General features: G+C 42.6%; 1 protein-coding gene across 4 annotated transcripts; it reads left to right on the forward strand.

Annotated features, from left to right (window-relative positions):
- The first annotated feature begins 420 nt into the window (after positions 1 to 420).
- Positions 421 to 21474, forward strand: C9H14orf180 (chromosome 9 C14orf180 homolog). Of its 4 annotated transcripts, none has more exons than XM_075104055.1 (6): positions 421 to 499; positions 9988 to 10088; positions 10911 to 11017; positions 14761 to 14887; positions 16737 to 16763; positions 19509 to 21474. In XM_075104055.1, the coding sequence occupies exons 3-6, from the start codon at positions 11000 to 11002 to the stop codon at positions 19709 to 19711; spliced, it is 375 nt and encodes a 124-aa protein (XP_074960156.1). In that variant the 5' UTR covers positions 421 to 499; positions 9988 to 10088; positions 10911 to 10999; the 3' UTR covers positions 19712 to 21474. The 4 variants fall into 4 exon arrangements, with proteins under 4 accessions (XP_074960156.1, XP_074960157.1, XP_074960158.1 ...); XM_075104056.1 differs by lacking the exon at positions 421 to 499 and adding an exon at positions 2350 to 2441; XM_075104057.1 differs by lacking the exon at positions 421 to 499 and adding an exon at positions 2381 to 2441 and having other exon boundaries at positions 19512 to 21474.
- The last annotated feature ends 1361 nt before the right edge of the window (positions 21475 to 22835 follow it).

A 22835-nucleotide genomic window follows, 5' to 3' on the forward strand; every position in this document is an offset into this window, starting at 1 on the left:
GTTTTTCATGGGCAAGGAGCTGTCGTGCGTGACAGATGAGAGCTACAAAGCAGGCAGGTCAGCACTGTGACAAGGGTCAGTGCTATTTCGATGGCTGCTAGATGCTCTAATTATAGTGTTAGGAAGACTGGAAGCTGCCAGATTCGATACAGGAATAATGTGGCAAGGGAGCTGCGGAGTAAGACACTTGTTGTTTTGTTCTTGGTTGCTTAACACAGGGACAAAGCCTCTGAGGAAGGAAAAACAACTTTAAGGTTATAATAGAGCCCCAGGAATTCCGAACATATATATAATTAGACAGAGAAAAAAAATCTAGGCCACCTTGTGTTTATTGCACTGGCTCCGTCTCCTGTGCTTTTGGCACTGTTGTTTTTCAGCCGAGCTTCAGCCAGTGGACTGGGCTGTTAAATATCCTTCACCAGGATAAACAGCTGAGGAAGCCCTGCAGCTCACTCAGCCACAGTGCCTTTAGTGGGTGTTGCTCTTCGAGAGCGTTCAGGCAAGTACATGGCTTTATATATACCGCAATGCTCTTCCCTGCTGCCTGCTTCATACTCTGCTCTTCCTCGCTGAAAATCTTTTGCAGGGTTGCTCTTCAGTGTTACAGGATTTATAGCAGCATTTTTCACAGTTTTTATGCTCTGATTATTCTTGGTGTGCTTTCCTGGATAGTTGTGAGCTTCACAGCCTGCAGAAACCTTTGGTTGAAGCATCTCAGAGCAGTCACCTGCTGCAGGTAGTAGGGGATTTTGTAGGAGGTGGGATGTTGAGCCATCAGACCACCCCAGCACTCAGCTCTGCTGCTAGCTCACTGAGTGCACTTGGGCAAGTCACTTTGCACCCTGGTGCCTCAGTTTCCCTTTCTGACAGGTGGGAAAAGCAGCACAGAGCCAGCTGGGTGAAACACTCTCAGAGATATTGATGAAAACAGCAACTGGAAATGGGAAATGAATTTCTTGCTGTCTTTAGCAATCCACCTCCTGGGACAGCTGCCCCCTTCTTGCCTGTACCAGCTTTCCCCATGCCTTACTGCTCTGGGGTTTCCCTGACTGCTTTAGAGATCCCCACATCCCCACAACACACCTCCACCTCTCCCATGTTTCAGCAACCTCTCCTCCACCTATCTTTTTTCAGAGGCTCAGTGGAGCATATCACCTTCATTTTCTTTCTTTTCCCCCCAGAGATTCCTCCCTTTAAATACTGGCTGATGTTTTCAGGTTAGGCAGCCTGGCACGCTGTCACCTGTACCCGCTGCAGCAGTACCAGAGCCGGCTAGACCGTCAGTGCATCAAGTGTCAGATCAATCAGTGAGTTTTCCCAGCTATTCCTGCCTAGGAGAGAGGGTGTTTATTCCTCATTTTTTCTGTAGTTATGCAAACGTTCGCACCATGCACTATGATGACTTTTTTTAAAAAATTTGAGCAATTAGAAAGAGCCAGGAGCCAGTATCTGATATAAGACCAGAGCACTGGAGAAGCATTAAGAACATATTTTGGTCTATTTGTTCTAAAACTATTTCTCAAGCAGGGATCAATCACATAAAATCAGAGACACTGTAAACAATATACTGTAAATACAGCTAAAATCAAATACACTGATACCCTTTAATTTTATCCAAGACTGGGTTTATTCAAATCCAGGCCAAATTTATCCCAGATGTAACTCCAGTAACAGCAGTAAACATTGCACCAGAGAGGAAATGTTTTCTCTTCCTTACTGAGAAACGATTTATGGAAACTGAAAAACTGCTGATGCAAGCACAAGTACAAGACAGGGTGCGAACGCACAGCAATTCTCTCTCAGTGGCTACTGTGCTTTGTTCCACTCTATTTACAAATTATTAAACATATTGACCACAGCTTTATGTTTTGAAATCAAGAAGAGAAAAGAATCCATTTTTATTCCTTTAATAACCTTTTTTATTTAACCTGGTAATAAAACTACTCAACTGTGTGGTGAAATCTCGATTAAAATTTGCCTTAGCTCCAGGAGCCACACAGGCAAATTCTCCAATGGTTATCTAAGTTGGTTTCCCAGTAAAAGCTTTGCTCTGCTATCAGATTCTGTTATGTGGTACATAGATCGCTGCTTTACTGCCAGCATCATTTCAGGAGGTAGTCTGAAAGGTTTCGGGCTCTCCCAATGATTGCTTTGCTTTTCTTTCACAGCAATTACAGTCCCTTCATTTAATTTCAATGGAAACTTTAGTGTTTTAGACCTTGCCCATGTAGCTGAATGCTCATCTCTGGATCTTATTTCCAGTCCTCAGGAGGACTGGTTTTGATGACCTAGTCTGATTACAGCATCTTTGACAGCTTTAAAAGAATTTTCTCTGGGGAAGGAGACAGCTGCTGCTCTGATGAAGGATTTTTCTGAGCAGGCCTCCCAGGTTAGACATGTCAGTATGAGATGCTGCCTACGTTTTTCATCATGACCAACAGGTACGTCTAAAAAAGGCTTTGTGTTCTTGCCTGCACAGGCCAGCGTGGAGGGAGCCTCTATCATAAAAGTGCTTAACCTGCTTCTGTCAAAACGCTGTGGCTTCTTGGCTTCTTTTCCCTTACATTGTATATTCAGCCTCTCTGGAAACTGTGGCCCAAATCTTTAGTCTGCTGTAAACTGGCATTGCTCCTTCAGTTCATACAGACTTCAGGGCAGGAACAGTCTTTTTACCAGTATCTGTAGCTCTTATACAGCCCTGGTCTTATGACAAGATTTATGAAAATGAATATATTATTTATTATCAATATTAACCATTATTAGGAGCTTCAATAAAATCTCTTAGCAGACTATTTTAGAATTCAATCAGTATAAAAGCAATATGACAACCTGTTCCTCTAGAGCCTATTTTGCCATTAATATTGAAAACAAGGTAGACAACATTTCAGATCCCCAACAGTCCACTTTACCTCCAGAAAGGAGGTCTGACCTGCTTAACATTGTGTGGATCAGGAAAGCTCTATATTCCCTTTCTAATGCCGTTCCCAAACCCAGGAATTAACCTCCACTTTGCTCATATAAAGTGAATGGGTCATTATTCAGACAGGAATGTTTTGCAATAAAAGGTTTTGACAAATATCTGAATTTGCAAAGTTTTATATATGCATCCTGGAGCAGCTACTTTACTTTTTGGGGAGCAAATAAAACAAAGATTTCAGGTAGGAGGGGTTTGACTGCACATTCCTAGAGCCAAAATTTGGGGGAATTCATCCCCAGGACATCCTCAGCCTTGGTTTTGTATAAAGAGACTCCCAGGTAAGGAGGTGGCTTGAAGGACTGAGAGCTGCTTGGTACACTGGAGTGTTAGCTTCTCCTCTGCCAGCCCATTTCCTTGGCTACATGCTGCCCCCAAATCCGTCTCTGGACTGACAAGTAAAGGTGACAACCACCAGTGCCACCTGCTCCAAATCCTCCAAATTCCCTTTCTTTTTCCTCCTCTATATTGCCTATTTATGTTGCACATCCCCAGAAAGAATGAAGCAGTGTCATTTTGCTGCCTTGCGGGTGTTTGACTTCTATTCGCTGAGGAGCTGAAGGTGTCCTTTCTGAAACAGCAGTGGGGAGCACTGAACAGATAGTGTGTTATGTCCATGCAAACCCACCAGCCTTGATTAGCCTGGCACTCACTTGGTCTCCTTCTCCAACACCGATGCTTGTTCACACAGGTCCCCCTGAGAGACATGCCTCTCCAGTAGCCACCTTCCTATGGGTGTTTGAGGAAATCCTCTCCTCTTCTAGTCTCAGATGTGCCTTTTGTATGTGCTTTAGCTGAGGGACATGTTTTGCATCCAAGGAAAATATTAGCCTTCAAGAAAGCGTGTATTTGTTGTTATAGATATTTATCTGAAACAGGAGAAGCATTCAGCACCTGGTTCACCCATCACTCTCTGGCAGCAGGCTGTAGCCAGGTCTGCAGCGTTTGCTGCCACCACAACACATGGAAGGTAAAGTCACCCACCACAGTCCCAAGGAACCCAGGCTGGAGGAGCAGGTGAGGAGTAGGCTGGGTACCAGGCTTAGAAATGGGAACCAAGTATCTTTGCGCAGCGATGGGTGAATGTGAGTACATTTAAAGAGAAGGAAGCATGAAGAAGACAGATACTTTCTTCATTCATGTACTGCAAGCAGAATGTATTTTTCAGAAGATTATGCTGTGTGTCAGTGCATCAGGAGTGCCAAAATGCTGGAAATTCTCAAGTTGTAATAAGCTAGTGATAGCAGACCAGGCAGTGGGAATGTGACAGGTGAAATTACTTGGCCGTTTTGCAGAAACCAGTAGACCGATAGCTCAAGAAAGCAGAGTGCTATCCTTACAGTCAGACTGTGCACCTCACAGTACCTTTACTTTAACCAGATGAAATAGAAATTATTGCTCTAGTCAGACAAGAAACTTGATATCTCTGTTTTGCAATCAACAGTACTTTGCCCTACTCTTTTTGTTTCATATTACTTTCCTTAACCAAAGACCAAAAGCACTAAAAAATTTCCATTCAGTGCAATATTCTTTCAGGGGTGTAAGTAGAATGGCAGCTTGACCCAAAGTACCCTAACAGAGTTAATTTTGCTCAATTAATGGATATCTATCAGTTCCACAGATGTGAGTAGAAGTGGTGAAATCCTGCCTGGGTTCCACATGCAGAACTCTTCACTGGAGTCAGTGGTATCCCTGATTGTGGAGTGGGGAGCAACCAGGTGTCCTTTTACTTTCTTTTAGAATGGTTGCATTAAAAAAAACACTTGTGAAGTAAATATGCCTATCAAACAGAAGGCAAATTTTCTGAAAAGAAGTCTTATAGCATCACTTGTTAATACTTTTTGATTTTGACTCTCAAATATGTCCATCAAAGAAGTTGACACTGTTTCCCAGCTCTGGCACTATCCATGTAGCAAGTGACAAAGCTTGCCAAAACCAGCAGTGTCAGGAAAAGGTGTTTCAGTCCTACAGCCTCAGAGGAGTCACAAAAGCAGGAGGGGTCGTCTTCTTGGAAGGAGGAGTGATAGCATCGCATTTCCATCATCTTCATTTTAGAGCTGGCAAGCGCCTTTTGGCCCAGTATGCTCCAAAAGGGATCTAATTTTTTCCAGCTCTCCAATACACAGGGAGAAATGCTGACACTAGGTAGAGAGCATAAGGGCACTCCAGTCTCAATACTTCTCTCAGAAATGCTTCCTAGAGTGGGTATAATGCATGAAAAAGAGAATACAAGACACTTAACCAGCTCTCTGTACCCAGAAGTTTTGCCTCTGTCGGGAAAGAAGCACATAGCCAGAATCATATGATAGACCAAGAGCTCAATTTCAGTTCTCATCCCTTCAGACACTGTTAATTCGCCATTTCCATAGCTGTCCTATGAAGCTTATTCCTTGCCTTTGCACTGGTCTAGCTTTAAGAGAAAAGGCAGTGTAATTTCCATTGTTTCATTTAGGAGACTGATTGAAAGGCTCATACGTTCTAGATGATGAAAAGTATGCTGATGAAAACACTCCACATCAGAAAAAGCATGTTTATTGAAGCAGAGATTACTCTAACCAACATATTAATTTAAGCTGAGAGGTTTCCTGGTCCTGAACCAAACTGGTGATAAGAATGAAGGAGAGAGAAGGTGGGAAGAGGAGAGAGGGACATGACTGTTACAAAGCAGCTAGTAACAAGCTGCCTCCTTGGGACACTGCATTTTAAGGATTTGATCCAAACCTTCCAGGGATCGGAGCTGGAGCCCAGTTCCACACTCTATGCTAAAAGCCCATCCTGCTCCCAGCCACCCTGTAAGACACACATTGCTCTGGCATGAGCAGGTCCCTCCAACAGATGCTCTGCTTTGGAACAAAAACACAATTTAAATCTTCAGTTTGCTCGTTCAAAACATAACTGGCTTTTAGCCTGATTTATCTGTATATCCTGATGTCCACAAGCACACTTTGATGGGCTGCCTTAATTTTCCCTTGCTTTGTTCCCTTACATCAGCTTAAATTGAGGTGCAATTGAATATAGGCTCCAGAAGCACTTGGCCTGTTTTGGAAATTGTACAAGTTACTCTTTGTTAAACCTACTTGTTTTACTCTAAAAACACCAGCTTCAAGGGCCTGGAGAGGTAGAGGAGAGAGACTAACATACTAATTACAAGAAATTAAATCCAGAACAAATATCAGCGTTAATAGACTTAATATTAATGTAAAGTGGCTGCCAGTGACAGCAGGATTTGCCACTTGTTTTTTATATTCTTTATCAACCAGTATCACCATCCAAACTCTTTCCAATTCATGCATATTTTACTCATTTGGGCTTCTCTCACACTTCAATCTGCTCTTTTCTCCATTTCTCTGTTCTTATTTCATGTCATTAATCTAATTTAATCCCCTTCCAAGGTGACACTGCAAAAGGAAATCAAAAGCATTTACATCAGTGCCTTCAAATCATCTTATGCAGCGATGCCTGCGTCTAGGAGCTTTACGATTCCCTTGGCTTCTTCCCTTCCCATTGCCGTCAGTCTCACTTGCTGCCCTCCTTAGGACCAGTTTGGCATCAATGGCTACCATGTTTCTAATATCCATTAAGGACAGACAGTGGCTCACAGAACTCAAACGGAGTGTTTTGATATCTGGGATTTAGACAAGACTGCTAATCCTCTTTTCAAGCTATACCCTGCAGTCATCCTAGCCTGAATTCTCCTCAGGCCAAAACTCACCTGGGGAAATGAGGAATCATTACAGAAAGCCCCAATCAACACAACAGAGAGCACAAAGCGATTACTGCTAAAATGTAATTCCTGAAGTTAATTCTGTTTTGGCTGTTTCTGAGAGTTTTCCTTTTCATGCTTTTATTGCCTCCCTTCCTGTTTTATGCCAGCTCAGCCATCCTTTGTCTAGCAGTGCGTTCACCCTTCTTGTTCATCTCCTGGCTGGTGGCAGCCCTGCCACCAACAGCAGCCAGATGATTTAAGCAGAGGTTCCAGTTCTACTCCTGTTTGTTCCTAAAATACGATGAGTGTGTGATAAAAGCTAACTCACAATGACCTCACTCACTCCAGTCCTGTCCATCTCCTACATCCCACACCAACAGAACTGGCTGATGTGGAAAGAGGGAGCCAACAGCAGACATTAGCATTTGGTTACTTGGTAACTCTTGTTCAATCAATATATACTTTACATTTTAGATCCCAGTGGCAGGATGAACAGAACGAATTAGAAAACCTCAGGTGGAATGAACCGAATGGCTTATGGGACATTTCCAAAATAAAAATGCATGCTGAATCACAAATAATAGCTTGGCTGTAATCTCAGGAGTCTAATTATGAAATGGACGTGGAGTCATTCTGTAATTACTTAGAAAGTTCATTTCAGCAGCCCAGAATTTCTCTCTGTGTTTACTATATATCATCACAAGCACTCTGGTTTTTTGTAACATCTACTCAGAAAGGTGCATGAATAACAGAGGCAATTTTACGAAATGGAGATGGATCCATGCCTTTTGTAAGTCAATGGGTTCATGTCAGGGATGAATTGAGACCAGGTTCCTCAACAGAGTTAAATCATTTCTAGTCAGTCCCAATAGAGCAGAAATCACTCTGTCTTGCCGTGGAGATGTTCTCGTTACAGTGCAAAACCCTACTACACATTCTGCTTACTGTTTACGCCTTTGCCTTTGAGAAGAACTCAGTTCAAAACCAGTACAAACTCCTACAAACTGTGGATTTGAAACTGGTGCCGTGCTCCAGGAAGATGATCATCACTCAGAAGTACCTATTATATCCACAAATAAAGCCAGGGCTCTGCCTTCAGAAATGAACCCTGTTGTGCTGGATTAGGTGGTTGCATGTGATATTACCACGCCTAATCTAATTTTTGCAAACTGTAGCAACCCAGGCCTGCGGTTCCTGGATGGATGGCCCCAGGCCTGCCTACCTGCATCAAAGGGGAGCTTATAGATCTCTGTGATCCTGAAAACTTCCAGCGCAGGGTAGTAATATCTAAAGGGCAAAGAGAAGGTCTCACTGGGAGGATAACCTTGTGGACCCTTCATGGAGTACCACAGCGACTGTCGATGTTGAGCTTTGTGCAGACCACACTCCTTTCCTTGGGGGCAAACGCACCTGGGCACTCAGCTCTCTGGAGTTACATCACAGGAGTTAATGACTATACAGAAAGGAAAACTGATTGCTTTCAGTGTAGCTGGCTACACATGCCATGCGTTATCACTGCCCATTCATTGCTCTGTCTCTATTATGCCTTGGTTTTGATCTTTCTTTTTTTTCCCCAGCTCCACAAAAAAACTCCGCTTTAGAGTGACCATCAGATAAGAGATTAACTGTGAGTCTTCTGATCATGGAATACACATGGAAACGTACAGTCCAAAGGGCTGATTTTTGTCTTGAGGTTGGGATTTATACAATATTTTCCTCCTTGAAAGGTCTGAGGAGCAGAAATGGTGCCATAAGACACCTCATGGGTGTCCCACGACTTTCAGCCATAAATCTCTTTCTCCAGAGGCAGAAGAAGAAAGAAGGCACACAACTAATTATGCTCTGCCTTTTTATTTCCTGATATATTCTCTGACTGGTGGAAAATCACTCTTGGCAAACACAAAACTTACCTTGTTGCCAAAAGGTGCATCTTTAAATTTTTAATCAAGAGCACACAGAACCACGAAAGGTGGAATATTGAACAAAGGCTCAGTTGACACCCTGGAAGTTAAAGAAGATATGGAAGACTCCCTTCTAATTTATTTATTCCTTTTCTGTTCTGTTATCCTGATATGCTGCTTCCAGTTACCCTTGCACCCCACACTGTATGGTATTACGTGATTTTGTTTTCAGATTGCTGGAGATAAAGTTACTTCATTATTAATATATATGCACTGTGCATATCCATAAATATTGAATATATATGTGTGTGTAAACCTACTGGAAGTGTTAATAGTTAAGATAAACTAAGTCCATTATCGCAATGAGTGACTATTTCTATGACCCTATTTGCAATAAAACTAGATTCAATGATATGAGAAAATTGCTAGGTTTCAAAATAATTGAACCAGGCCAGACAAATCCCCACAAAGGCATCATTTACAAAGTACTTTGCTTGTCTAAAATATTTATCCCTGCAGAAGGAAATGGAAAAAGAGTTCATATGGTTACACAGCTATCCTCTGAGCGTAAAATTGTTTTATCATGTTATGTTTATTTCCTAGACATCTTCCATTGGGGTATTGCAGGAAAATCCTGGCTGTGCAGTTAGTTCCTTTGTGTGGGCTGTTCATATTTATTTGCTGGGAAGTCAATCATGTTTTGTTCAGGCTTGTTTTGTTTTTCTGCTGAGCAAACACTTAAGCCACCCTTTTCTTGTAAAAAATTATCTGCATATACAATGTGTGCCATTCAAAGTCAGGACTACACAGATAGTTGAGATGTCTTTGCTTTCCCTCCTATGTACCATGGGAAGTTCATGGTACATAGGAGCTTCCTGAAAAAGCCGGCATTGCTCATTAAGACTGCAGTATGTTGTTCGTGCTTAAGGACTCCATCAGTAGTTACGGATATTTTTAGTTTGCCTTGTATTGAAAGCCTGGATAGATTTTTACTATTAAATGTTCACAGCAAAATGCTTCTAAGCAATCTACAGACAAAGAATTACTCCCAGCAATTATCCACTGAATAAATCTGAATAATGATTATGTTCACAAAAGTCGCTATCTATTTGTGAACAATTAGCTGAAAGAAATAGAGGTGACACTCATCAGCTAAATAATTCATTTATTAATTCTTTGTCCAGCTTTGCTTCTGACATATGTTGCATGAAATGAGATCAAAGCTTAAATGAAAAATCACTTTAAAAAAAAGGCCAATGTTAAAGGAAATTCTTCCAGCTTCCAAAGCAGAAATTATCCCACTATTGTAACTATTATTTGTTATTAGTGATTTCAGAAGCCAGTGAAGTTATTTTTCCTGGACTCCTTCACTTCATGCATTAAACTGTGGTTTATTCCAATTTTAGGTTGTTAAACTGCAGTCAGAAGCACTTAGTAGGAACGGATCTGTCCCTGTTGTGAGATTTGAACTCCTGACATCTTTATCCAACCGAACTTGAGTGCCCAGGTAACTACTAATTATTCAAGCATTTACAGCCATTACTGTCAACATAATTAACACATTGTGGGACGGAAGTGAGAATGGCAGTATGAAATGTTTCCTCCTAGCATTTGGACAGCAATCTTTCATGAAAATATTTATAAGCTGCCTAATTATTTTTCAGTTAAATGAACAGAAAAACTGTTTACACTTAAGGTGAATCTCTATAATGGAAAAGAAATGGTTTCTGCCACCAAAAATGATAAATGTTGTCTCCACAAGTCCACTTCTTGAAAACAAAAGACACCCCCATCTTTTCTTCAGGGATTTTTAAAGGAAATAAAAACAAACAAACAAACCCTGATCGATTGTTTAGAAAAATGTGAGACCTTTCTTTCAATAAAAACAGATTCAGTGAAAAAGACAGGAACATGGTTATTCATTCAGGTCTAAAATCTCATGAGCTCACTGCCACTCTCTGCAGGAATAAGAGGCTGCAAAAGACCTTCTTATGCGCCTTGCTAGATGACACTAGTAAAAATAAATGAGACAATTCATATAGAGAGAGTGAAAGCTAGATGAAGGCTAGAGTTTGATTTCCTTATTCCCACCTTCACCAGTTTTGCTGGCCAAAGTAGGCAGGTAAATTCCTTCTTGTATTAATTAGTAGCAAGTGATTATAACAATGGGAGGAAGGAGGAACCAGAGGAGAAGCGAGGGACCATGGTTTGGAAGGTTTTGTCACCTTTCTGTCTAGGATCTATTATGAGCAAAGTTTTAAAGAATTACTTTTCCCCACCAAAATCTCAGTTTAGATATCCCGAAATAACTGCTGTGAAATACTTGCAGGGCACACCAGAGGAGAGATTTTGAAAAGTTTGACAAGACCTGCAGCTGTGAGCTGGTTGCAGCATGAGGAGAAACCCTCCATCACACTAATGTACAAGAAAGAGAAGGTAAGGTGACTCTTTCCAGGTGGCTTTTAGGTCTAGAGCATTCAGTGAAGAGCCCCAGGCCAGCAAACTGTGTCCTTCTCCATGTTGGCATGGCGTTCACTGCTGGAAAGAGAAGGTCTTGAGGACAGCAGCCCCTGCAAGCGCTGCAGACCCAGACGAGACTGAGCTGGAGAAAGGCAATGAGTCTCAAAGGGAGCTGCTGGCCCCACTTCAACCGTGGATACCTCCACTGCTCCGCTGGGCCAGCTTTCTCTGGGGAAGGATCCCTATCCTTCCCATCTACTCACCCACTCCCCAGATCCCTGAAAGGAAGATTAAAATAGTGAAGCCCACAATGCTGCTGTGCCTTCTGGTTCCTAGTGCCAATGTAAGCATCTTGCAACCCTTGCTCCACTGGCTAAGTGCAAAATAAGGGCCCCAGCCTGAGCATGCCATGGGACAATCCATCCAACCACCTGGAAAAAAGCACAAAACTGGAGTACTTTAGCCATGGCACAGCAAATAAATAGCTCCAGCAAAAGAAAAACAAAAAAAGTTGAAGCTTTTACTTGTAAAGACAGTAAACCACCATATTTCAGCAGTCAGGGAGGGTATTTCTGACTGGAAATTTTATATTTGATGATGACCAGCCTTCAGCATTTGACAAGGGGCTGCTAAAGCCTCTTGAACAGTAAATCACCTCTCTTCCTATCGATAACCTTATTATAATATCTGTAGAAATGGCTAATGTTAAAATCCCACTTTATTACTATAATAATGGATCTCATTTGTAAAACACATAAAGTGAGGTCATAACTGTACTGGAGGGAGATATATGTGATCCCACTCCATCTACATCATCTCCTGATGGTTTTACCCACATATTTTGAACGGGAGAAGTATTAAAAGCAATCCCACCTGCAAGATTTTTGAGATTGGGCATGGCTTTTGAAAAGGAGATCAACAGATCATGGAAATGCAGTGATCATTATGAAAAGAACAGCCTCGACTTCATGTTTACACATATAAATATGCAGGTGTTTATCTGTGATTTGCTCCATTCAGCCCCTTTCCAGTTGCCAGGAAAGCCCTGCTTTTCAGCTGCACAATCAGTATTATCACCATGTGCTATTTTTGTCTACTGCGTACATGTCAAGTAACGTCATCCTTCCCAAGCCAACGCTGGTATGAAGGGCGGAAACTTTTCTTTCCACTCCTCTGTCATTTGCTTCTGCTCCCATCTGCTTGGTGGCACTGCCTTCTCAGTCCTTGTTGCAGACGGATCTCCAGACACTTTCCCCTAGTTTTGTAGAGCCAGTGGCTTTTCAACCAAAGCTTCATGTGAGGGGCTTCATGTTGGCATCTGGAGTACATGTCCCAAATATGTCCGGCCCCACCTTCTGATCCTAGTGCAGAGGAGCTGCCGGTAAGTAATCTCTCAATGGGCAATAGAGTCCTTGTGTCCAATGCCCAGAGCTTTTCACAAATGGATTGTTTTTAAGGGCATATAATTTCCTGACTAGCACTTTGGTAGGTTTCCAGCTCTTGTCACAGTATGTTAACACCGAGTGTTTGTCTGAGGGGAAGATGCATCATTCTTTCTCTGACACTGTGTAGCTTTGATTTCCATAAGTTGTTGAAGTCTAGTAAATGTTGTAAATGCCACTTCATTGTTAAGGTCTTCCTTGTCTAGGTGCTACCCAACCAGCTAGTTGTTCAATGTTTTTCTCTTCTAATGTAATGTAACTCTTAGCTGTTTGGAAAAGCTCATATAGACAAGAGATGCACTTAGAGTTATAAATCTCTTCAGATATAAGGTTTGGTTTCCTTGGTTGTGCCACAGGAGGAGCCCTCCCAGCTACAGCTATAACCACTGCTACTCTGAGCTGGGCATCTTCTGCTGTGTCTCCCTAAACCTGTTTCGTTTTACATAGAGTAATTAAATATTCATTATGCCACAAAGTGTGTGTGTGTGTGTGACTATAGCAGAGTGATTAGGGTACTCACCTGGTAGATGAGAGACCCTGTTCCCAGTGACTGCTCCAATTAATATTTAAGTACTTCATATTAAGTATTCATTGGAGCAAGGCTAGGAGCAGACTTCTCCCACCCCCAACAGAGCACCCAGACAGCAGGCTGTAAAGTCATTCTTTCTTTAGCTCAATGAATATTTAACTTTTTGAGGCCAAACAAGATAGCTTCAGTGGCAAAGGCTGAGATTCCCTGCTCCCCCCTGTGCACCATAGCTCTGATGATGAGGGTGTGCATATAAGACATGTGGGTTCACATTTCTTTGGACTTAAGAAGAAGCTGAATCCAGGTTTCCCATACCCTGGATGGGTATTCCAGGTTCTAAGCTGTTGAATTAAAACCACAGAGCTCCAATACACACTGTCCCCAGTCATAAGGCAACAGTGGTATGGCTGCTTGTATGACCCCGAGCTCAGAGAAAACTTCCTTATCAGTTGTAAGTTCAGTCAAAATCTGGTTTTTAAATCCCTCAGAAGAAGGTATCAAAGCTGAAGATGTTCCTCACTTCATGGCAGTTCCTGCTGGCTACGTGTGTGCCTTGCAGAGATTATCCAGAGTATGCTAAGTAGGGAAACCTACTTATCCTCTGTAGTCTGGGGTCTGACACCCCCACACTGTAGTTAATGGGACTTAATCCTCCCTCCACAGCCCAAGGAGTGGGTGCGTGAAATGGTGAGCGTCGGGAAAGCATCCGAAGAGAAAAGGTGTAGAGTGAGGGTATTTGGGTCTAAAAATGGGCAAAAGTAGAAGGTATTGAGGATTAGAAAGATTAAAGCAGTAAGAATAGCATGGAGGAAGGAGCATGCAATCACTGAGTGGGGAAATGACACATGAGGGAAAAAAAAAGGAGCAGGGACAATGACCAGGAGGAGCAAACAAACCATCTAAGAAATAACACCCTTTACCTGGCAGAGGAATGGAGGGAAAGGGGAGAAAGGGGTACAGAAGATTATTTCTGCCACCCACTTAGGTCTTTGAAAAGTAGAAAATTTGCCATCTGCTCTACACTTTCAGAGGACAGTGGGTGTCTCTGAACGGAGATGCTTTGGATTCACTCTGGGGAGCTGATTCTGGGAGCACTCCTACACGGAAGAGGGACTTATTACTATTATTGCAGCTCTGTTTCTTGTCCTTTGGCAGAATCCACAGCAATCTGATTCTATTATCAAAGACTGAGTGTGGCTTCCAGGCAAAAAATGGAGCAACAACATAATTGTGATATTGAAGTGCAAACAAATTACCTTCTCATACCTATCAGGATAGTGTCCAAACCCAAGACTGCTCCACAGTCTCAGTTGTTGAAATGGCAACACTGCACTCAGAATGGAGCTGCTTACCTCAGAAGAACATTTCAAAGGTGCTCTCAATCATATGGTTCATATATTTCATACCACATTTATGTCTGTCTACCCCAGGGCTGTGCAGCAACCACATTCAGTAACTGTTCACTCCACTTTAGAGAAATCCTTTCTGAACACTTTGCTGTCCGTTACTTTAACTAACCTTTTTTCTGAGAACACAGCTTTAGAGTACTGAAGATCTATGACAATGAAGGAATAGCCATATTGTCTTGCTATAAATTTTACAGTGATCTATGAATGTCAAAACAGATGTGTTTCATATCATGTCCTTTGAGGGACATGGTAACACAGCCACAAAAGCTCAAAGCTTCACCCAGATGCATCACTCCAGTTTGAACAGCCATATGTTTTGTGTTTTGATCAACTCTTTAGACAGATGGCAGTAGCTATCCTCCTTCAATACTGAGGAAAAGGCCAACTGTGGACCAAGCTGTGGGGGGAAAGCGGAAAGCAGAGAGAAGGGTTCGATTTCGTGAGCCAGAAGAAGTCATTGAACATGGTATGCTCAAGCTATTAAGCCTTTTGGCATAACCTTTCTAGCTTTTTTGCATTCACCCTGTCCGTCCACATCAGCTTCCCCCTCTGATAATGTTATTTGTGATTTTGAGCTCAACACAGAACAGAGGACAGACATTTTTTGCTCTATGCTCTGCAGAATTGTATCTAGTCCATTTGCTCGCCTGCCCTGGGAGGGGAGAGCCTCCTGCATCACGCTAGGGCGGCCTCAGGGCTGTTGCCATGATGAACTCCTGAGTCAGCCCCCACAGGGATCATTGTAGACCGTGGGTTTGGCTGAGGCCCAGGTCTACCCGAGAACAATGCTTCCACTTATAGAAAAGGACTTCAGACAAAATTTAAACACATTTATGTCATTCTGGGTAACTAGGATGTAATGGCAGGGAGGGAGCCAGCCCTTTCATGTTTCTGAGCAGCATGCATGCCATGGGATACAATAGTAAAGGTCTGAGCCTTGCTGGCTCACTGAGGTTAAAAGCAGCCAGGATGTAACCATTTCTGCCATTAAGGGCACCCAAGGAACTATACAGCTAACATAACCTCTGGTCTTTCATTCACGAGCCAAAATAACAGTTTGGGGTAGGTCAGCTGGGAGTGACCTTAAGCAGAGGTCCAGCATAAGGATCCAGTTTGCACTTCTGCATGTTATATACAGTTCATAACCAAATAAGAACTGTTGCTTCATTCTGACTTTCACAAACTGACCTAGCTAAGAAAGGTTTTATTTCTTGGTAGGGATCTAAAATTGCATGGTTTTGATACATCAATCAGTAAAAACACAGGTGACGGAATGATAAAATTTCTATGTCAGCCACCTGTTTGGACTGCTACTCAACTTCTGAAGGCAAGGCTTGGCATCCACTACTGTGTCTGTACACAGACTTTGCATCGGTTTTGCAATACTTTGTTTCTGGTCGTTCCTAAAAAGCTGTTTCTTTATAAGGTTGTTGACACGGCCTGGGCTTTCCCATGAAAACTGAACTCCTGGGAAGACTCAGTGGGTCAGCCCTACGTTCTCCAAAGCTCATCTGACTGCTCAAAAGCAGGATTTTGATAAGATGTAATACCTCCTTCAGGTCCCCACCGGAGCCCATGCCCCCACATCAGCACTGGTAATCCTGCAGTCAGTCCAGCTCGGGGGATTTGGTTCATCTCCCACTGGCTCCGAATCCAGCACAGCCGTGCTTGAGCTCCAGGGAGCTGCAAGAACAGAGAAGACTGACTCTTTTCCATGAAGACATGAGAAATGTCACAACCCATAATTAGTATTCTGTGTTGCAAACAGCCTGTGATTTAGATGATTTGCTGTTTGCCCATGCCATATTATTAATGTAGAGGCTGGTAAGATGAAGGTTGCTGGCACCACTTAAATTTTTCCATTCTCTGGATTTTTCATCCCGGATTGTGTCTGGGTCCCATCTGCCAAGCAAAGGCAGTTCCAGGGTATTGTTGGATCTGACAGTAGCCCTTGCTTTCTTAACTTTCTCTGTCTATCTCTTTTCCTCTCTAGAAATGATGTGGAAAAGGGAGGTCTTTTTTGCGAAGGCTGACTCCTGACCTCCCTGCAACAGCAGCAATCTGTGCCTCTGAACTCCCCCAAACGATAATTTTTTCTCACTTTTCTGAAGTGCACCTACATCTGCATGTTTGCATGGAGGGGTTAGATCCTCATCTGGCATAAATATGTACAGACAAAAGCAGTGTAAGAGGTAGCCCAGCATCTATAAGGAGACAGGCTATTTCAGAGGCACCACTTGGTGCTTGCTTTCTTATTCATCTGCTGCAAAGAGGCCTTTCCAGGCATGTAAGAATATTTTCATTCTGTTTTCTAGCCATTTCCTACTGTGACTACGTAGTGGGTAAGTCGAAGTTTCATATTATAACTGTGAGACCTCCGTGGCACTAACCTGAGTTTGTTTTGCGGCTGCTTGGATGCACTGTGCAAATATATCCTCTGTATACAAAGCATTTCATACTGTCAGTGGTTGTTGCTTTTTCTTCTCAGTATATGAAGCACAAGGTGTTGATGAGGTCTGGTGCAGTATTTTAAACAAGACATCTAGTAAGACAAATAGTGGAAACAAAAATGAATTCCCTGAAGCTATTTTTAATTTAAATATAATTAATATATTTTATGGCAATAGAATAGGTACAGGTTTTTCACTAAGATATGCAGGGAAAGCACCCCAAGCGAAACAATAGTTCTCCCTGCTGACTTTCATATGTGGGGAAAAGGCAATTCATTTATATGCTCACAGCAGGGTAGGAATAATAAAAATAATCTGTTTTTTCTTTTTGTTTGCAAGGATGTTTGAGGCCAGCCAGCCTCACAGATCCTCAAGCAAATGTGTGGATCAGATGTTCTTATGGTGGTGATCATTTCTAGAGGCTCTGGCCAACATCCAGTCCCTCCTGTATGCAATGCAGTAAGGAGAGAGGGGTACATATATACATGTGTATATATATATGCATGCACAGAGCCCTGTGTTGGGAGGCCAAAAGAAAGCAAATGTCCCCACATCTCTTAGCTGCTGCTATTTCCCAGGAAGAGGGCCTGCATGCCCACGCCAGTGGCAGCATCAGCTAAGGCAGTCATTGGGCTAGGAATGAGGTAGGGTAGGCAAGAAAGAGCCAGGTGGAAAAGGAAAGACCATTATCCCTCAGGTGACAGCAGAAATATGTGTCCAAGGCAGGAACTGAACCAAAATCTCCTGCACCTCACTCCAGCGTTATTCTCAGATGAGTTGTCTTTTTCTTAGACCGGGCACACAGCTAGGGCTGAGTGTGCTGTTCCAAGAAAGAGTATAACTAACAAATTTAAACATTAATTTTCTATTTCTAACCTAGAAAAGAGCAAACTTACATTTAAGCACATAACTGTAGTGATGTGCTGAAGCTGTTGTGAGCATAGCTCGTCACTAGTTTGTGGGTGGGATTATTTTTTTTCTGTTCCTGGACTGAACATACACCCTAATTGAGAGGACTCAAGGAAAAGCCAAGTTTGCATTTGAGATCACCCAGAATTTTCACATGGAAAGTAACTCTCGCAAGATTTGAAAAGGTTATAAGCACTTCTTAGAAAAGGGCTGATGCCAGCTTTCAGAAAAGTTTCAGTATTACCCGGTATGCTCGTCAGCCAGGCTCCATGCCTTGAAAGGCAGCTACTCACCCAGACGAGAACTGTATCTTGTGGTGTGGGAGATCACACAAGGGAAATATCAACTTCCAAATCACAAATTTCTGCAAAAGCAGAGAGTGGTGAGTAATTCCCTGGCTAAATACCTTCATATCAACCATTCATAGAATAATGCCAAATAAAAAAATAATTATAAAAATTGAAGTCTGCTCATGGATAATTTGCAAACAGAAAGAAGGGCTAAATTCAAATGAATAAATTATTTGCTGCAAATAATTCACTCAGATCTATTATGGGACATTGATTTGGTTTCTGGTTAGCTATAAAATGACTTCCTATTAACATTTTACCTTTTCCCTATACACTTTTTGATACATTATTATGTGTTTCTTGCTTGGGTTTATGACTTTTACCTTCCTCTCTGTACATCTGTATGACAGTTTAATTGACTGCTGTGTATTCCAGGGCTCGTAGTAGAAGCTAATTTAAATATGTTACAGCTAATGTTGGCCCTTTACCCATAATAATATATACCACATTTTTATCTCCTTATTGATTATGTGCATATGGCAGGAACATAGCCGCACACTACGGGTTTTTATTCAGGCATGAATTTGGCTTTATACTTCATGTTTAATACTCAAAGTGCTTTATAAAATAATACTGATTGTACAATGGCCATGCAGTCAAACAGAATAGCCAGATGTGAATCAGACTGGATCCCTGAGGCCCATGGATGGATACACATGTGCTAGGGCTGGGGCATGGATGTCAGCAAGCTAAACGTAGCCCATTGATTTCCACATGTGTACTGTGCCTGACCTATGGCACTTCAAACATACTTGAACTATATTTTAAAGGCAAGAAGAATGTTTACAGTGTCCTCCTGATTAAGAGCAAGTCCAGAGGATGTTCCAGCGCAATTAGCACACCGAGCGCTTAGAGAGAGGTTAAACCTGCCAGAGCTCTCTAAATATGCCTCTCAGTTGATGGACCCCCATTTCAGTTCTTACTGTAATTAGCAGAGGCCCCAAACACACTGAGTTACCAGGCAAAAGGACAGAAATCTAGATCTTCCTTCTTTTATGGAGCATTTGTGAGCATTAAATAATTAGACGAGATAGCTTAATATTTTTCTAGTATTTAACTTAACATTTAGCATAAGGGTATAAAAAATAATTGCTGGAGGAATACCTGAGATTGTGCATTAGTTATGGTAATCCTGTTCTTAATGTATATAATTAAACTCTTTAAATGCTTCATTAGATGAGAGCTTTTATACTGACCACCCTCCATCAGGAGGTGCGGCTCACTATTACTTAACTGATACCTATGGAAGTACTCACAACCAGAGCCCTGCATTCTCAGAAAAGTGGGACAAAGGCATCAGCAGGGGGTCAAACTTGGGAAGTGTTTAAGATGACACAAAAATAATGCTGCTTTCTTTTTTCTCCTCATCACTGTTCAGTAGATGACAGGTCATCATCTGGATTGCCTGTGCTCCTGTGGCTCTCATTTTGCGCAGTGCTGATTCTTGCTGTGAGTCTCTGCTATGCCAGCACGAAGCAAGATGTTAAAGTCCTGGAGGAATTTCAATCCCGACTTGTTATCTTCTTTCTTCAGATAAGACACGTTGCTCAGAAATGCTGGACTTGGTTTATGAGGCAGTAACAACGTCTTCCAGCCTGACAGATATCTCAGAGCACTGCTAACCAGCACATGGCAGCGCAAAGCTCGCAGTCAGCTCCAGCACATGCAGGGAACACGTGGGCATCCACCTCAAAGAGCAAGAAAACCACCCCAGTTGTGCACTGTCCAGCAGCCACTTGTTGCCCTTTCTTTTTTCTTCTTGTTTTTTTTTCTTCACATTAGTGAGTGGTCATACTAGCACCATGAGGTCTGTTGTGGTTTAACCCTAGCCAGGAACTAAGGACCATAGAACTGCTCGCTTGGTCCCCCATAGTGGGATGGGGGAGAGAATCAGAAGAGTAGAAGTGAGAAAACTCGTGGATTGAGATAAGAACAGTTTAATAGGTAAAGCAAATGCTGTGCACACAAGAAAAGCAAAACAAGGCATTCATTCACTATTTCCCGCTGGCAGGCAGGTGTTCAGCCATCTCCAGGACATCAGGGCTCCGTCGCACATAACGGTTACTTGGGAAGACAGCCACCATCACTCCAAACATCCTCCCCTCCCTTCTTCTTCCCCAGCTTTATATGCTGAGCATGATGTCATATGGTATGGAATATCCCTTGGGTCAGTTGGGGTCAGCTGTCCCAGCCGTGTCCCCTCCCAACTCCTTGTGAACCCCCAGCCACTCGCTTGTGGGGTGGGGTGAGGGGCAGGAAAGGCCTTGGCTCTCTACAAGCCCTGCTCAGCAGTAACGAAAACATCCCTGTGTTATCAACACTGTTTTCAGCACATATCCAAAACACAGCCCCATACTAGCTACCGTGGAGAAAATTAACTCTATCCCAGGCAAAAAGAACACAAGACCCCACCAAACTCATGCTCTATCATCCTGAACAGCAAACTAGCATCTGAACTTTGTCCCCCAAAGACCATATAAACTGCTGATATGAGGAGCAGAAGTAGAGAGAAATACAATGATCTGTGTAGGCAGCATCAAGCTCTGAATAAAGTCTCCTGAGTCAGAAGTCAAGGCTTTAAATACCAAATCATCTTTCTTCTCAAGTGTCATAAGAGCTATTCTGCAAAAGTTAAAATAAAACTGAGCTATTGCATAAGCACTGCTCTTGTGGCCAAAGGCTTGGCAAGCTGCTGCATTTATACGCCTGAAACTATTATCAGTAAAATCCCAGCAAATGGCTTTCTCATTTACCTTCATGCATTTTTTTCCTCCATGGACAAAAGCTGTTTCTTAATGCTTCACTTGACTCCCAGGTGTGAAAAAGAACATGAAAACTCATTTAAACAGCAAACAGTTTATTTGCCTAACATAATAAATAGCAGTATTGAATCCCAGGCTAATTATCAAATCAGTAGTTTATTCCTCTGGGTTTGATTCAGTCCATAAACCTCATGAGCTGAGCTTACAAGATTCATTATAGTGCGTGTATTCAGTGAGAGGTTATGCTTTTATGCTTGGGTGTTCAAGGCCTTATATAATGGTACTATGGACTGCTTATGAAGGTGTGGGAGGCAAAGCCCTTTTATGCCACCATTGTCCCACCACAGTATGCACCTCTCTGAGGGGAATCGTTTTAATGGAGATCAAGAAATGTAGAATGGTGCTCTGGGTGTCTGAGAGGAGAACAACTAAGTGCAAGTTTATGAGCTTCAGCTATGTTTTCTTCCTAGACAAAGTCATCACAACCACCTTTTTAGGCCTTAGATTCTTGTCAAATAGCATGTGATGTGTACTAGGGTTTATATGATATGATAAGATTGACATCAGAACCTGTAAGAGCTGAAGAAAAGGAAAAAGAAAAAAAAAAAGAAAGAAAACACTGCAGAGAAGATGGAAGAGATGCCTGCAAGACCTTGGCTCGAATCCCCCTGCCATTGCAACCCACCAAAAAGCAAAACTGGTGCTTCATTTTTAATGGATTCTTTTTTTAAAGGGGCAGCATACACCTCTCTGCCCCAACAACCTTCTTCCAAGCAGATCAAGGACTTCAACCAGGCAGAGGATAATCAGAAACACATTATGCAGCCTTCTCTCAAGAGTAGAGTTGGCAGCAACTTGATTGAGAACGAGTCCAAGTGGGAAAGAAGTGACTTCAGTGGCTATTCTCATGCTCCTTTTAAGATGTCAAAGGCCACAGCAACTGCATTCAACATGCTGCCAGTCTGGGAAGCAGAGGTTGCTGCAGGAGGAGTGTTTAGCTCAGGGGCTCTTTGTGCAAACTGGTCGGGTACCCGAGCTCAGAGGGTAAGTTTCACCACTGCTTCCCTGGTGAATCTCTGATGGAAAGCTTTGGATTGGTACGTGCATGGGGCATGGGGGTCATTTACAACTTCTGTTTTCTTTTTTTAATGTTTATTATCCTTTCAGTGTTCATGTTGGAACTCTTTGGCAAATCAATGGCATTTCTTTTTTGGCTCTGGACTGACACATCCCTGTGCCAGCATGTAGCAACGAGCCCTTTCAAAACAGGAGCCTTTCCTCAAGGAGTGGTTCCCTCACAGCAAGTCATGGCATATTGCAACAAGAAAGCAAAGCCTACGCTGACAAGCACTGAGCAATCTCAAGAGCAAGAGCAGTAGAGTGAACCCTTCCAGTATGTTAACAACCTGGTTTCCGTAACTTTAGTGGTTAGGGTAAAACAGGAACTCCTCTTAGGACTTTGAGGGAAGATGGGGAGGCAGTGCCAAATCCATATGTGTGTTCACCTCTCTGCACAGCTCCCCAGGAAATGGGCATGGGACCACCTTTCCCTGGGTGGCTTTTGTGGCTTTAAATCAAAAATGGCTACGTTCTCCTTGCTGGGGCCCAATTTTGTCAGTGCAAGTGAGAACAGCTATCGCATCTGGGCTGTCAGGGAAATTAAGCAGAGGAACAGCTATTCTTGGATTCTGACTAGGCTCTGGACACGGGCAAAAGCAGCACTTGAGCTTGAGCTGCCTGTTGAGGACTTGCCATGGCCGTGCAAGGCCTCCCAGGTCAGGATTATTTATTGCGGTTGGTCAGATATGTGGCAGGCTGCAGAAAGCCAGAATAAATTTGATACAAAGCCAGAACTTATGAAATAAATACAAGCTAAACCCCACCCCTGGGAGAATGCTGGCATTTTACAGGTGAAGAAAGTGAAGCTGAGAAAGCCAATGTAT

Source organism: Phalacrocorax aristotelis, chromosome 9, assembly GCF_949628215.1.
Source record: "Phalacrocorax aristotelis chromosome 9, bGulAri2.1, whole genome shotgun sequence".
In the NCBI taxonomy this organism is placed as follows: domain Eukaryota; kingdom Metazoa; phylum Chordata; class Aves; order Suliformes; family Phalacrocoracidae; genus Phalacrocorax; species Phalacrocorax aristotelis.